The 17,178-nt window shown below is 48.4% G+C and overlaps 2 protein-coding genes across 2 annotated transcripts; one reads left to right on the forward strand and one right to left on the reverse strand.

Annotated features, from left to right (window-relative positions):
- Positions 1 to 1,387: 1,387 nt before the first annotated feature.
- Positions 1,388 to 6,907, forward strand: AO090026000462 (mRNA-binding protein RRP12; the record flags this gene model as incomplete). The annotated part of the gene is made up of 3 exons (XM_023236059.1): positions 1,388 to 1,553; positions 3,160 to 5,045; positions 5,105 to 6,907. 3 exons carry the CDS (start codon positions 1,388 to 1,390, stop codon positions 6,905 to 6,907), a joined length of 3,855 nt encoding a protein of 1,284 aa, XP_023091040.1.
- Positions 6,908 to 8,045: 1,138 nt separating this feature from the next.
- AO090026000461 (uncharacterized protein) lies at positions 8,046 to 9,158 on the reverse strand (the record flags this gene model as incomplete). Its single annotated transcript, XM_001821858.3, has 3 exons — positions 8,046 to 8,534; positions 8,601 to 8,766; positions 8,824 to 9,158. 3 exons carry the CDS (start codon positions 9,156 to 9,158, stop codon positions 8,046 to 8,048), a joined length of 990 nt encoding a protein of 329 aa, XP_001821910.1.
- Positions 9,159 to 17,178: the final 8,020 nt, after the last annotated feature.

A 17,178-nucleotide genomic window follows, 5' to 3' on the forward strand; every position in this document is an offset into this window, starting at 1 on the left:
TACGTCGCGACGCAAGGGAACCTGCAGTAACAAAAAACTCAAGTAAGGTACCTTTGGAAATCTTATAACCTACAGTAGTACATACTCTTGGCACACTCTGTTTCTATGTTTCATGAGGTCATGGAATACACAGTGTGTCTATTTTCGATACATCGCATTTCTCCGCGCGACTCGTAAACTGTGGCAGGGTAGATGCTGCTTGGACAAAAGTACCATCTGAAGTATGGACCTTTTGTTGCACATAATGGATGAGAATTTGTTCAGATACTGGGGACGAGATATATTGCGGGCAACCTCTGTATTATGTTTGTGTATTGTGAGCAGCGGTACTGAACTGTTTGTTCTTTCTAGCATCGTGATTCTCATCGTGAGGCTGTACTTTCACATTGGGAACATACAGTTACAGGAGTTGAGAAACAAAAAAAGAAGAAAGAAGAAAGAAAGAGAGAGAAGAGAGAGAAGAGAGAGCATGATCCAGGTTTGACCACTACAGCATTACGGTTGCAAGCGAAACTATTTCTATCAAAGTATAACGGACAATTTATGACCAAACTGCTACAGTCAACGCCTGGGAATTCTGCAATGATTGTAACTCTCTACTTGATGTAAGTACCCATAATATAACGTCTGCGAGTGACTATGTTAGTCATCACTCAGAATACCCTATATAAGTAGGTGGGAGGAGTGATCAAACCCTTGAGAGTAAGCCATGAAGAATGGGGCCATATGGCGATGAAACCGGCTAGAGAGAGGACCACAGGCTACTCGTCCAGGCGCTGCAGCAATGCTGTAAGTACCTTTTCGATACAGAAGACTGTTTTGGCAATATTAGCCAGATGTTCCCTGTTTCTTAGGGTATCCTACTTGGAGATCTTGAGATCACGGGCAATAGGACTCAGATAATTAGAAAGACCGTTTGGCAGGGTAGTTCAGAATTAGCGAGCCCGTGCTGGAATGCCATACTGCAGCTATGAAACCTGCTCTACAAAATGTCTTGCATGGATCATGTTAAAAGCAACGTTCACGTATATTGTCTTAGATCTAGACTAGGGCTACAGAGTAAACACGGACCCATTGTGTCATGAACTGGCAGCGTTTGACAAACAGAACAAACATGCGGTCCAAGCAGTGTCCATGTTCAATCATTCATTCCCACCACATCGAACTAACTCAGCACGGGGTTACTTACAGATAACCCACACTCTTATTTCTCCTGATAATCGCTATCGCAGTATGCGATTATCACCATTTGTCTATTGCATTTGAGAGTAATCGATCAGAATCAAGCTTCCGAGCCTCGTCCCACCGCAATTGACAGCGGAATTGTCACTTCTCCCTCCCCCACCCTTTCATCATCATACTCCATACAGCTCGTACCCTAGCAGACATGGAACGACTCTCGATTAACGACCAATCTGCTGGTCACCAACAAGGAAATGCTCCGCCAGGGTTCCCACCGCAGAACAATCTACTGGGTCCGATGTCGCAAGGTCCGCCACAGCTACCGCCGCAGATGTTCACGACCGCTGCTCAATTACTGGATTTGACGGATAGTATGTCTGCTTTGCCTCTATCGTTTCGCCTTCGATTGTATGGCGACTACATTCCGCTGGGAATACGGGTTAACCATGATCAGAGAAACTCGTCCTAGTGCTACGAGACGGAAGAAAATTGATTGGAGTCTTGAGAAGTTGGGATCAATTCGGTATGGGTTAATTAAGTCAGCTTCAAATGCGATCGGTGATCTAATGCGCTCCAACTCTCGATTTCTGCAGCCAACCTTGTCCTCCAGGATACTATTGAGCGCTTGTATGCTGGTAATCTCTATGCTGAGATCTCGCGGGGTATTTTCTTGGTTCGAGGAGAGAATGTGTTGCTTCTTGGTGAAATTGTATGGTGTCCCCGAGGATCCCTATATTTCTATCTTTTCCCTTGGTTCCACCCTTTCTAGGCTTCTTCCTCCATTGGATTATGCTTACATGATGGTTTTGCGCCCTAATAGGACCTCGACAAGGAAGACGATATCCCGCCACATGTGCAAAAGGCCCCATTTGAGGAAGTCTTCAAACTGAAAAAGCAAGAAGACAGTGCGCGAAAGACCGGGGACAAGAAACGTCAAGGCAAACTACAGGGTCTCGGCTTCGAGGCCGAACATAGTGGGGAGATCCTGTTCTAAGCTAGGGCAAGGGCTTTCTGTCGGTTGCTACTTGTCTACAGTGCCTCGTATTGAGGCGAAGACAGAACGAGACAACGTTTGCACATGAAGGGGAATAGGGCAAATGTCTCGAAGTGGATTGATTTGATATGTCGAGGCCAAGAACAAAAGGGCCTTGCAAGATCGTCGCGGAAGCCAAACTATTGTTCTTCTTGGCTCATCGCTATTCGACGATACGTTGAGAAGAATACGGTGGATGTAGCGGCTTTCTTGATTTTCCCAAAGCTTAGGAAATGATCTGCCATTGAATTGACGGGATCACTGGAAACTTTGGACTAAATATGGCTGGCATGATGGGTGGTTGAGAACAAGATACAGGCTCAATCCTGGTCAAATGATTGGATGATAGCGGCCATGTTTGACGATTCTGATGTCTCATTACGCTTTTCTTTTCTTTTTCTTTTCATTGTTTTATTCAAATACATGAACAAAGAACTCGCTGCTGGATGAGGCACGATGTAGTTGGCCTTGTTCCCAGGGCTCTCAGGATACCATGGAATACGAGTCTTGTGAAATCCCTAGAGAAATTTCCTGAATGGAACGAGAGTAATTTAGTTCACTTCATAAGATTATATTCTATGAACATAGGGAGCTGATAGTTATCGATAGCTATCGATAGGGCCCGCCAAGAGTTTATCTCCGTACCTTTTTTTCCCAATTTTTTACTGTACCCAAAAAAACCATTCACCACTCCAGATAAAAAAAAAAAAACTCCGCTTTCACCGCACCTCTTCTTTTACCTCCCTCCCCATACCAGTCGCAATTTTTTGAAGCGACTTCTCTACTTCCTGTCGGTTGATCCGCCCACCATGGCGACCCTGGCGGAGAAGCTCGAGAAGATCAAGTCTCCCAAATTGCAGAATCAGCACCATGTAAGTCCCGCGCTGTTGTTGCCGCAAACCCATTGCTAACTTTGTTCGAGACGGCTGTGGTACTTTCTGCAGTGGAAGACACGCTCCGGGATCAGAACGCAGACTTCTCACCTACAGCTTACTTCGCAGCGCTACTTGCTTTGCTGTCTCAGTCGATCTCTGCCGAACAGGGCATTGTTAACAAGGATCTGGCGACCTCAGTGGTCTATCTCCTCGACATTACTACCGCCTACGCCCCCGCTCCAATTCTCCGTTCCAAGTTCTCCCAGATCCTCACCAGCCTTGCCCCCGCGCTCTCGTTGCCTGAATCCGAAGCTCCGTTGCTTAGACCCGCGATCGGTTGTCTCGAGTCTCTACTCATCGCTCAGGATGCAGCAGCATGGAATCTCCCACACACTCAGATCAGCCCACGCCGGGCCACTGCGGGCTTGCTGAGTCTGTCCGTGGATCACCGCCCTAAGGTACGCAAGAGGGCCCAGGACGCTTTGATCAAGGTCCTGAAGAGTCCCCCTCCCAGCCCGTCGCTTGACCACCCGGCTGCAGATATGTGTGCAGAGTCCGCACTGCGCACATTGGGTGACAGTATCGCCGCAGCAGCCAAACAGAAGCGGGGCCGCAACGACCCTCACACACATAACCATGATCCGTTGGTCATCCACTCCCTTCAACTGGTGAAGACGGTCGCGACCGCCTCGGGAGGCTGGCCGAGCAAGAAGATTGAGCCGTTATGCGAGTTGTTGATGAATGCTTCCCGGTCGAGCAACGAGTTTATCACTATGGGTGCGTTTGAGGTGTTCGAGGTTATTTTCTCCAGTATGGCCGACGATTTCTCGTCCTCAAAACTGCCCCGTCTTCTGGAGGCGATTTCCGAATTGAAGCCCGCCCAGAATGATTCACAGTTGCTCCCGCCTTGGATTGCCGTTTTGTCCCGCGGTTACGATGTGTCTTCCCAGATCAGCCCCGAGGATACCTTCGAGAAGCTGCCCTCCTTGTTCGACATGATCTCCAGTTATTTGGCGTCGCCATCGAAGAATATTAGGATTTCGGCATCGGAATGTCTGGTTTCGTTCATGGCCAACTGTATTCCCAACAGTGTGATCATTGAGCCATCGGTCTACGACGAGAAAACGCTCGAGAAGTTGGCCAAGAAAGCGACGAATCTGCTTTCTGTGAAGTACCAAGCGGCTTGGGCGGAAGTGTTCAATGTGTGCTCGGCAATGTTTGATAGTTTCAAATGGCGGTCCAGTCCGTTTTTGGATGACATTGTGAAGACTGTTGGAGAGCTCCGTAGTAATGAGTCTTTCCACGGCAAGAAGCAGGCCGATCAGGTCCTCGGAAGTGCCGTTGAAGCCATGGGCCCTGCAGCGGTCCTTGAGATTCTGCCTCTTAATATCATTGAGCAGAAGGCCGGCCAGCCGGGTCGCGTTTGGTTCCTTCCTGTGCTTCGAGACCATGTTACCAACACAAACCTCGCTCATTTCCGGTCCGAGCTCGTTCCTCTGAGTGAAGCTCTGTACCAGAAGGTCATGGCCTTCACAGCCGCAGAGAAGCCTGTGGAGACAAAGATCTTCGAAACACTTGTTCAGCAGACATGGTCTATTCTTCCTGGATACTGCGAGCTGCCTTTGGATCTGGTTGAGGCTTTTGATCAGAGCTTCGCCGAGCTTCTCTCCAACGTGCTCTACAAGCAAGCTGATTTGCGTGTGGACATTTGCAAGGCTTTGCAGAATCTGGTTGAGTCAAACCAGGCTATCTTGTCCCTCGAGGCGGAGGGTGATGACTTAATTCTCCAGCGGAGGATTACCAAGAAGGATGCGGAGAAGAACATCGCCCATCTTGCCGGTTTTGCCAGTAACTTGTTGGCTGTGCTTTTCAACGTGTACAGCCAGACTCTTCCACACTACAGAGGCTACATTCTGCAGTGTATTAATGCTTACTTGAGTATCACTCCCGAGAAGGTTAGTCGAGTTCGCTTATTTCACTAATACTGAGCTATATACTAATTGGTTTGTTCCAGGAGCTTAATGATACATTTACACGTGTTACTTCTATGCTAGAGTCGTCGGTGGCTTCAGAGAAGGAGGCTGCAGAGAAGCAGGGTCATCAACAGGGTGGTGCTGGTGACAAGATGCCTCCAACTTCTCATACTTTGATCGACTTGGTTATCGCCATGTCGATCTATCTACCTCGCTCCAGCTTTGCAAGCTTGTTCGCCATGGCTGCGGCTGTCCTAAATGGACATACTAAGGATCAGCAGCTGGTTAAGAAGGCGTACAAGTTGATTCCCCGTTTGGCCACCACTGAGACAGGTGCTGCTGCACTCCGCGAGCGGAGTTCTGAACTTCAAACCCTCATCCTTGAGACTGCAGATAAGACACCGGCCTCTGCTCGCCGTGACCGTATGCTTGCCATCGACGAGCTCATCACCTACCTTCCAACCTCTGACCTCCATTTCATCCCCTCTATCCTTTCTGAGGTTGTTTTGGGTTGCAAGGAGAGCAACGAGAAGGCCAGAACTGCTTCCTTCGATCTACTCATCCACCTTGCGAAGAGAACTACCGACTCTGAGCTGAACCCAGCTGGAACCAAGATTCGCAACTCGTTGGTACCGCACATGCCCGACAATGCTCCCGACGCTCCTGCAACCATGGAGGAATTCTTCACTATGGTGTCCGCGGGTCTGGCGGGTAGCTCACCACACATGGTTGCCGCCTCCGTAACCGCTTTGTCTCGCCTGTTCTTCGACTTCCACACCGAACTTCAACCCGCTGTGCGCTCCGACCTGGTGCAGACCGTCGAGTTGTTCCTTACCAGCAACAACCGCGAGATTGTCCGATCCGTGCTCGGCTTCGTCAAGGTTGCCGTTGTCGTGCTTCCCGATGATGTTCTCCGTGCACGCATCAACTCTCTGGTACCAAACCTCATGGTATGGAGCAAGGAGCACAAGGGTCGTCTCCGCAGCAAGGTCAAGGGTATCTTGGACCGTCTGATCCGCCGCTTTGGTGCAGCCCCGATTGAAGAACTGGTTGGTGAGGCCGATCGGAAGCTTGTCGTGAATATCCGGAAGCAGCGTGAGCGTAGCAAGAAGAAGAAGCAGGCTGAGAAGGGTGATGAGGACGAGGAGGAAGAAGAGGCCGCCGACAACAAGAACGCCAAGGCCCAGTCTTACGGCAACAACGCCTTCGACAGAGCCGTCTACGACTCCGACTTCTCCGACTCTGACGACGATGCTAGCGAACTCGATGTCGACGAACATGGCGACACCCACGCCATCAACAAGGGTGGCCGCAAGGGCAAGAAGGCCAGCAAGCAGAGCGAGCAGTACATCCGCGAGAACGAAGACAGCCCGCTGGATCTTCTCGCCCCTGACGCCCTGGCCAGTATCTCGACCACCAAGCCTAGCGTCCGCTTCCTCAACACTGGCCCCGGATCCCGCCGCAAGCACTCCGCCAAGGTCGACGCAGAGGGCCGTCTCCTCCTGGGCGATGATGAGAACAACGACGTTGAGATGTCCGGCGGCCTCGATGGCAACGCCGAAGCAGGCGACAGCGCAATCAACGCCTACGTCGCCGCCGTCAGCGGACCCGACGCCGTGCGTCGTGGCCAGCGCGGCAAGTTCAAGATGGCACAAGCCCAGAAGGGTAAATCCAACCGCGGAGACGACATGGACGTGGACGATGAACCCACCCCATCGCGAGGCGACAACAAACAGCAAACCGGCCGTCGCGGTCTCGGAATGCCCAAGAGCCACGGACCCAGCGGAGGACGAATCCAAAAGCGAAAGCCCATGCGCGGCGGTCGCTTCGGAAAGAGGAGATAAATCCAAACCCAAAATACAAAAAAAAAACCCCCTCCCAATCTGACATTCAATTCAATTCAAATCGAACCCTCCCACATCCGTTCTTCTTCCCAATTCACAATCAAAAAAACTATCTAACCTGTATGAATTGATGTTGATGAAAACAGGAAACTGATGAAGTCCCTAACTAAGTTAAACAGTTTTTCTGTATTTGAAAGCATGGCTGGACAAAATTGAATCCTTTTTTCGTTCTTGTTCGTTTGTGGTACACTGCGCAAAAATTCTCTGGTTGCATTGGAAGTTTCTCTGTAGTTGAAACCTTTTCTTCTCTTATTGTGATTACGTACATAGGTATCTTTATACCCTGAAGTTGATTCAATATTATTGGTTCTTAGAATTGGATTGTTCGTATCTTGGAGGTCTGTAGTGTGATTAATGCAGTGTGGGTGGAGGATGAGAAATATACGAGGGAAACCGCCTTAGACATGTCAGATGGGCCAATGCACTGTGTACCCGACTACGAGACTACAAAACTCTATTACATCAGTCTAGCCAGTCACTTTTCTGGTTAGAGATCACATTCTGCACGGGAAGCCAAGACCTTAAATTACGGGTAACCATGGATTATGTAAATTTTTAGATATTCCAGAGCAATAGATGGATGGATCACATAAAGAAGCAAATCAAAGGGTATGAGACCAGCCCGGGTATCAATTCGTGTGAGGTAGTAGTACAGTACACCAAAGTTCCTGATTCGTGATTCGATGATAATCCCTGTTGGCCTGCATATTAGCTGAGGCACCGTGAGCACTTCCGTCAGGGGCCGTCTTCCGTTCTTTCACAGCGCACATTGGATATTGGAAAGGAGAAAAAAGAGAAAAAAGAAAAAGAAAAAAGTACCAAAAAATTTAATACTGCTCCTGGCGCCTATGCGACCAACCCAACTCCTGTACACATGAAGTATCTCATCAAATCGATGATAAAGTGAAACAAAAAGATAAAAGAAATAGAAAAAGCCCTTAAAAAGTCATTCCACATATCCCACATATTGGTATCATGTCAACATGGAAAAGAGTCCAACAGCCAAGACGGGATCACGCTTAATAACAAAGAACGGAATAAAAGTGGAAAAAGGCAACAAGGATAATCTACAGACAGGCTATTCGCGAGGCAGTTTTCGGGCCTTGCGTAGCCATATCTGCCACCATCGACAAACACCGAGTACGGCAGCGCGGCCATCGTCTTTGCGTTCGGTGCCATCGGGATTGCCAAGTACCATGGCGAAAATCCAGAAGAAGGCTGCGGTCCACACAAGGAGGAGAAATGCGATGGAAAGAAGCGATGAGAGCAAGAGGACCGCAATCAAGCCAAAAATGGAATAGTGCTCGCTTGGATCCGAGATGGATGACCCATCAGCGTCATTATATACCGACTGAGTCGCAGGACCCCGCAAACGAACTAATCGCTCATGAATATGCAACTGAGGTACCAGAAGATGGCACAACTGTTCGCGAAATGATGTTGATCGAAAGTATGGGATGCAGGGACAAATGCGGAAAGGTGAGACAAGAAGAACGAGGAGTAACCCGAAGATGGTATATAAGGATGCGCAGAGGGAAAAGATGGGAACCGGGACGGATAATCGAAACTATAGATGCCAAGTGGTTAGCCAGGAACAAGAGATACGAAGAGGACATGAAAGGCTAATCCTTACTAGCATCAGCAGTGCATCCTGACTATCATCCGCCAAAGGTTCTTCCGTATGAATCGCTCGTTTCTGAAGGCGGGTTACGCCGAGATGATGATTGTCGCTCGACATGTACGATGAATGATCCGTCCAACTCCTCCGGCCACGCTCTTCTTTACGAGCCGCTCCACCACTATACGAAGTTTGTGTCAATATGGAACCGTTGTCCAGATAGGGCGAGGATACGAACGTCATCGGGGCCACGACCGGCGCCTCAGAATCCGGATAGATGGACTCCACCGGAGGCTGACGGTGGGGAGGCTTATGGGGCTGTCGAGAATGTCGATGGGGATGCCGAGAGGAGGTATTATCCCATGAATCGGAGGGATAAGCGTTGGGTATTGTATTCTCGACCGAATTGAGTTCCGGATGACGGAAATCATGCCCGTGATTAGGCAATGATGGGGGCTCCGGGGGAAGATGTGCGGCCGCAGGAGCAGAAGTCGAATCGTGAAGATATGCCGTCACGCGATGGTCCTGGTCCTGGTAATAGGCGGGAGAATGGGACATCTCCGGCTGCCTCATCTTGGAGCGGATGATAGTAAGGGGACGAAAGAGTCGGTGGAGAAGTCGATCAAGGGCGTGATAGCGTTTCGTCGCCCCCCTTCAGAAATGCGACACAGAGTGGTACAGAATCGTACACAGGGCGACAAAACTATGCTCACCGCATGGCTCGCAGCGCAAGGGGCATACCCGCTAATAAAGGCAAATGACGATCCCACAGCAAGGTGGGGGGAAAAGGTAGTGGTAGAAGAAGGCAAGAGAGGAGCAGATAAGGTGAGGAGGGCTGATCGGAGGAGGGATGGAGGAGACGGACAGAGGAGCGGAAGAAGGGGAGACTTATAAGAATGCCATGGACAAGCAATAGTAGGACAGAGCGGAAGTCCAAGACAAGGACAAGAAAAAAGGCAGAGCTCAAATGCAGCGGAAAGGCTCTCCTTCTTCTGCTTTTTCTTCGCTGCCAAGACGCCCAGATGCCGAGCCCTTGGCACCCTGGACGACGTCAATGGATGGTGACTGTCTTTTTTCTTTTTTACTTTTCTCCCTCCCCTTAAAAAGTGTGAGGATATCAAAGAAAAGGAAACAAGACCAGACATGTATAATCTCACGGAGGTGGATCGAAGTCCATGGCCGGAGAGAAACGACGGAGGAAGGATCCTCGGGGCTGAGAGAAGACCCGCGCCATTTGGGCGATACAACTGGAAATGTTGAAGATGCTGTGTTCGTGTCCCGTCGAGTAAAGAATGGATGGGGGTCAATACCGTAAAACTCACGGAGTCATACGGGCCTCAGTGGTCACTGCAGTATTGGCACTTTCCCTTTTTCGGCCTCTCCGCCAAGATGCCAAGAGCCCTGCGGGGATTTCAACTACACCTGCAGCCGCCGTTATTGGCTGCCTGGGCAAAGGAAAGTGTCTATGATCCGCGTTCGGAGGTGGATGGGCGGCTTGGCAGTAATACACCAGATCTTTCGGGGGGTTAGTTTGTTTACAGCGTATGCACTATTACATACCCTAATACTTTGGTGGTTTTTTTCTTTTCATGTTTCGTTTAATATGTGTCTTTCATTTGTTGAAATTGTTTCATCCTCCCCTTTGAAATCGATTCCACATTGTTGGTTATCTTGCGCATATAGACATGGATCCCTACTAAGATGCGCCCCCCATTGTGTGATGAAACTCTTTTCATGATAAGCCAAACCTCGGAGGAATGAATGAGACTTACGAGAGTCGATCGATGGCTGAAACCCCGAAGAACGACTCGCTCTTCCCACAACCACGCCGAGCCAATTGCCCAGAGTCGCCGAGAGATTGGCAGTCGTCCCCCCTACCTCATCACTTCTTCATAGTGGGCGTTGTGTCTAAAGTGGCGCAGTAAACGATCAATATATTAGGTAAACAGCAACTGTACGACTATTTCTGTGTCTCGGATTGTCAGACGTGGCCTGCCTACGATCGTCACAACTACTGCAGTCGATCGACAAGAAGAGGATACTTAATAGGGAGTTCCGGCGATAGTGTACCCCGATGGGGCTCTCCTACAAGCTCTTTATCGGAGTGGACTGCTTGCCAGCTTGCCCCGAGAAGATGTCGATCCCTGGCAGTACCCGACCAGCTTCTCCTCGGATCTCCCACCGGCTCGAGCACAAATGACATGTGGCGCTGCACGGCATAGAATTTTAATCTCTGGCGCTCACAATGAAAGTCTTGTCCTTTCATTATCACGAGCATTGGCTGGGCAGCAATTACCGTTGGCTCGCTATATCTCGCAACAGTTCCAGGCGCCTTGGCCACGCTGCCGAGAGAGCCCTGGTTATGAAGCGCAACCTCGTGCTCTTGGCCAGGGACAACGTGACATTTGTCATAACCGTGCCTCCTATGGCAAGAGCGGAGTAATGTCTGGGGAAGCGGGTATGACCGCTCACGACCCCTAATGTTGTTACCTATAAGGTGTGTACCACGAAGCATACGTACTCCATAGCTTGGCAGTAGGACCTCTGTAAAAGTGGCGCGCAATGAGGTCCATTCTTACTAGGGTAAACCCGAACAAGAGACAGTAATCTACTCATACGTAAGTATACTAGCTATATCAATATATCTCGGTGACAGTCGATATGCACAGTTCGTCATATGCTGCTGTAACACGCCATCAGCCCACGTTATATTAAAGTCGGGTCAAATACATATTTCCGTCAGTCTTGGCGCCGATAAAGGCTCAGCGAGATGAGTGCCCAATCCACTAGGATCATCATCAGTCTTGCGTAACAGTTGACCTGGCTGTAGCGGTGTCGGAAAACCCGCGATAAAGATGGCCGTCTGATTTCCGACGCCTAGTATTGGACCATAGATGATTATGGAATCTGCGTGAATACTTTATTCGCTTGAATCACCGTCGGTCGGATCGTCGGTCATGTGCATTATGAATTATCGCTGCACGTCCAACTGTCCAACTTTAATTATATTCAAACGGCTTCGATACACATTAGCGACATACTTAGATAGATTGTTAGAATTGTTCGACGGTGCCGGTTAGCCGAGTGGACACATGAAATCTCGCGGCCTTACTGGGCTGGCCATCAAATGTTCCCCACTTAGGGAAAACCAAGTGTTGGATCGCTGTCTCAGCCTTAATGCAATGGCTGACACCCCGACTCACTCCGCAGAATCGACCGTTTGTTCTAGTCAACAGCAGATGATAATCATATCTCCCAGATCTATTACATAAGGCTCATATATCAGATAATAAACGAGCGATATCCATCCAAGGGATTATATCCAGTTACGCAGATCTCGGCCGAAAGTATGAGCACGGATTGTCTTCCAGATCTGCATCTGGGGACCAATTGCGGTTATCCCGCGTGTGTAGGACCATCAGAACAAATAACCCGAGGTTCTACCGCCTACATCGACATCAAATGGAAACAATATGTAACTACCCCTACATTGAAGCAAGATCCCATTTAAATTTGTCATACTTACTCGCAGATGTACGCATATATATATATGGACCTGACGCCATACATACAACGCAGGCAAAACGAAGAGATACCTACCGCGAGAATAAAGCATCTTTCAAGTCCCTCCACACCACAAGATCAATCGCCACCCCCCAGCTTCATACACCCTCTGACGCTGGTTCAAGACATGTAGAATGTTGTCATCCAGCAACTGTTTACTATGTTTATCCACCTACATACCACGAATGCTCAGTCCGCATGCAAGGAGGCGGTGGAGCCGATAACACATCAAACCCACATATGTATGCGGTCCCCTGCATCTGAGAATGAATATGGACCCACCAACCCAAGCAAAAAAGCAGGCTCCGCTTCATAGAGCAGATGCCCCTATCATAGGGCTCTCATTGTGACAGGATGTGATACGGCAGATGTCATGATCTTTTTTCTTCGCTCCTTGGGGGTGGTTTAGGGAACTATTGGTTCTATTAACTTTATTTTGCTTCATTGAGCTAGGCTGAGGTCGATCGGAGCGTGCATTTCTGACACATCCTGATCGGATTTGCTTGTTGATCTTTGTAGGATTGGTATGTGTCTGATGGGTTGTCGAGTCATGGAACATTCCTGTGGGTCTGATATTACCCGTCACGACGGAAGGGGATATGTTATGGGTCTAATATTGTCCTGATCTTGTTGATCTCGGCAGTTTCTCTTCCTATATGCTCATATATATTGTGCCGAAACATCGTAATTCTGTCACGGGGCATGTTGAATGAATCATGGCTCGAGTGGTATGGTTGGTTTATTGACGCCATATGAGACGTGTATAAACGCAGAATCTCGGACTTGAGGTCACATACGTTCTGTAGCTGAATATTCGGACAACAGAACTTGGCTGCAGTTGGAGATTCGCCGAATGCATCTAGCAGAGTCTCCCTTATCACGTCATCGGTATGAACCATCGTCTATGATTGATACCAAGTATCTGTCAGACTCCATATACTCCAGATTCTATAATCTACCGCTACCATACCATACAGAAAGACTCCCAACCTCAGACAGATCAAATCCAATTTACAAAACAAGCCAACAGCGCCCTCAAGACACTAAGACCAGAACCCACACCCCAAAGACAGATAAAATAAACCCGATATAAAGTTCATAACTCCCAAAGCAACACCCCTTAAAGCAAACGCATGATCCGAAAACTTGAATACCAAATACCTCCCTCCAAGACCCCCCCTATTCAACTAATTCATCACTCTTTCCAAACGGTCATAGGGCTGGAATGCTGGCAAGTAGTTGCCAGATTCCTCGTATCTAACATTCCACGTCGCTCTGGTTCGTACGTTCCCGGACATTCCTGTCCCTTCAACCGGCATCCCAGAAACCTAGCCTAGATTTACTTTATCCTCATGATTTTCGTTGCACATTGCACGGCATACGTACGTACTTCCCAGTGACATTTAACCTTTACTAGTAGTGCTATGTGTATATTTCATCAACTCACCTACCAAACACCTAGAAACATAAGAAGTTACCCTGAAGTAAAACCACAGTAAGACATGGATAATCGCCCAGGAACCAGAATCAACTGATCGAACTCATCCAGACCTTTTTTTTTTTCTCTTCCTTTGCCATTAATTGAATGCCACAACACGGAATACAATCCCCGAATTAACTTCAATTGTGGAGTACCCGAAACAAGCGCAGCAGAAGCAAGGACCGACCCGACCGGTATTTACCGGGAGACTAGAGCTCAAGAAAGGGAAAGTCAGAAAGGTTAGTGATTTTTGATTAGAATGAAGAAAGGAGGGATGGGAAAAAGAAAAAGGGTCCTGCCGTAGCAACTGTCAAATAGTCTAGAATAGACGTAGATCCCGATGATGAGATGAGAGGAATATGTGTGACGGTGGAGATTCCTGTGGCGTCTGTAATGTAAATGTAAATGTAAATGTAGATGGGATCCTTGCCCAGTGCAGTGTTAATCATACCCCTGCAGTGCAGTTCGATGCAACAGGTACAGCAGGACAGATTGGGATCCTGGTGGGTGAACTGCAGATTTTGTTGTGTAACTTATATACATGTCTAGGTAGTTGATAAATGGGTGAAGGAGAAGCGGGAGGTACAGGAGAAGGAAGAGAAAATAGAGGAGAAGTGACATCTGCGATTATCCATCCTTATTTTCTTTTCATGAATTTTGCTTCAGACAAATTAGTTACTGGTGGCATTAATAATAGCGCGCCCGTTTGATTTCTCGCCCGTGCGCTCGCATATATGCAGAATCAGCAATCAGATCCATTCTGTCAACTGTGTCCGAGTGACACGGTGATGGGCGACTGGACCGTCCTGCTTACTCCTAGTAGTACTTAGTGCTACGAGGAGGACCTTCCAATCCCAGTCCGCAGACATGCATTGCATTGCAGCAACAGGTGGTCCAGAACAGCAGGGATGGGCGTTACATCCTTGCCGATGGGGTTATTCTCATGCTGCATTTAGCAAAGCTTAAAAAGATTTGTTGGGGTAGGGGGGGGGGGGCGGGGGGGGACGTGTGTGCCGTTTATGCACCCTCTCTATTTTGTTCTAGGTAGATTGGTTCTCCTGGGGGAGGAAGTGACTACGAGGTCCTTGGCATTCATTGATCATCATTCTTGTCTTCGGTCTGTTCGATTTTTTTTTTTTTTTTTTTGTTCTGATGTGCTGGACTCCGTTTTCGAACCTTTTTTTAGGTCCATCTGTTTCAGGTGCGCGGCTATGCTGGACTTGGCTAGGTATGTGCTCGGGGTAGTAGATGTTACATTGCCCGGGGCGGGCAAAGAAGAACAGAATATTTTGGTAATATGAGACTGTTTAGCAATATATATGAAATGTTGAGAGAGGATACAATGCTTTTTCTATCGTTCATGTTACCAGCATCTGCAACGTGATAGGGGCAGCTGTGTTTTTCAAGTACACCCGTTCAAGCTCCGTTCTCAATCGAGATCGTCTACACCCTCCTAAGTGAAGGTATGAGACTAGCGTGATCCTTTGATATAGGTGAAAATAAAGAATAAACAACCTTTGGACTTAACGGCGCTATGATAGTTTTAAAGAGAGACCACTAGTCCTGATTAAAATAGAGATCGACACACCCTGGGCTATGGCAAATTGCTGTTATGAGAATTGCTTGATTTGAAAAACGGTGTTGAATACGGGGAATCCAGTAAATGAATAAGATGTACGAACAGCGATGGTTCGTGTTTGTATGGAGCCGGTGTAGCTGTCACCTGAAGGATCATCATCACGTGACTTCTGTACACGCAGCCAAAGAATGAAGGCATCACCCACGAGCAGATTGTTCTCGGAATGTGAGGCTTCTAACTGACTACGTGTTCTTATTCTTATCTTCAAGGTATGTGCATCACATAGAGCACTAGGTAGCTTAAATACTAGTGGAGTCGATCATTCGATCATAGTCAAAATCTCAACCCCCAGAGTTGACATGGATGGTGCTCATCGTTGTTCGGAGATTCAGGGCTGAGGCTCGGCCCCGAGAAAACAGAGTGCCGAGAGGTTCAGTATAGGGGAGCGTGAACGACGGAGCAGACTCACGCTAGGAGACCACTTTCCCCCTAACAAGGGAAAGGGTTAAGGATGTCGGGTGGCCCCTAAAGTTAGTTAGGATTCCCGGCGTTAGAAACTTCAAAGTTAGAGACCCTTCGGTGGGAACAAAAGCAGTACCTAAGCGAAGGAATGGCAGATAGTGTGGGTGTGTGGATGTGCTAGTGAGGAGTCTGGCATCTTTAGAACGGCCCATTATTCATTGTTGTGGAAGGGGGTCAATCACAGAAAAAGAAAAAAGAAAAATAGAAAAAAAGAAAAGATCGGCCCACTCAGGTGATGTATCAACTTATCAAGATCAACTGAAAAGCCGACGGATCAGCATCGGAAAGGCCCCACTTGATGGAATCTGTGGCTGCCGCCAGGGTGGCTGGTGGCATTTCCTGTCCCGTCAGGTGACTAAGTTCTTACGTAAGCACAGTTGCCGCAGGAATCTCTCAGCGATCAATGACGGAAGAGGCAAAGTAAGAAACAAGTTGAGGAAAAGGGTAAAGAAAAATGCTTTGGGTAGTATCACAACCGTAGCCGCCTGCGTCGTGTTATCGAAGGAGTCACTACGTTTTGGTGTGGATCTAGAGCCAAACATAGAGCACAACTACCACTATCCCAGAGTATAGACCTAGCGACTTCTTCCTAAAACTCCCCAAAAGCCCCGAGAAAAAGGGGGAAGGAAAGTTTAGATGGCAACCAAAAAAAAACGCCATATCAACATATGCAGCAAGTCCCCTGTAGACGAGCATTGACCGTTCACCTCAACCGCCCCCGTCGCCGGGGATATGCAAGCCAGGTTGACGTACTCTTGTATGCCAGTGTCAGATGGTGGAGGGGGGGAAAGAGACGTTGAAGGAGGGTGGAGGAAGAGAGGGGTTGGCCCGGATATTGGTATTGAGATCCGTCAGTCGTTACTCGCTCCTGAGTTTGGGAGCATGGGGATTGGAGAATGGGCCGCAGAGGGTCCTACTCCATATGTGCGTATTGTCCGGCACAGTCTAAGATGCAGGCGGTTAGTACGGAGGAGGGAAGCCAGTTTCTGGGATTATTGGGGGCCACTGCAACATTTGCAGGTGGTCCAAGTGGAGACTGCCTCATGCCTAACTAGGCTGCCGGGAGCTTAGGTAGTTGAGCTTATGGCCATACGCCAGTCATGTATGTCGGTTGAAGACCCACCAGGGCAGTCAGGAATTATTGGTGGCACTTTCGTAAATAATGCAATATTTTATTAAATAATAAATAATGGCACGGGGAAGAGAGGGTCGGTGGGTCCATGTTCCATGGTCCACCCGCAGCCTCTCGGCGAGTCACAACCGGGGGTTCGTGCTACTCGACTTACATCCTGCAATCCCTGGAGTTGCTTTTCTGGCTCCGGCGCTTGCATCCTCGTCAGACACTGCCCTGTTTCGGGACGGTTCGACTCCATTGGAACTAAAAAAAAAAAAATCAATTCAAAATAAAAATAAAAATAAAGAATTTTTCTGAGTTTTCTTTTGCTTGA

This window comes from Aspergillus oryzae, chromosome 3 (assembly GCF_000184455.2).
Source record: "Aspergillus oryzae RIB40 DNA, chromosome 3".
Classification (NCBI taxonomy): Eukaryota; Fungi; Ascomycota; class Eurotiomycetes; order Eurotiales; family Aspergillaceae; genus Aspergillus; species Aspergillus oryzae.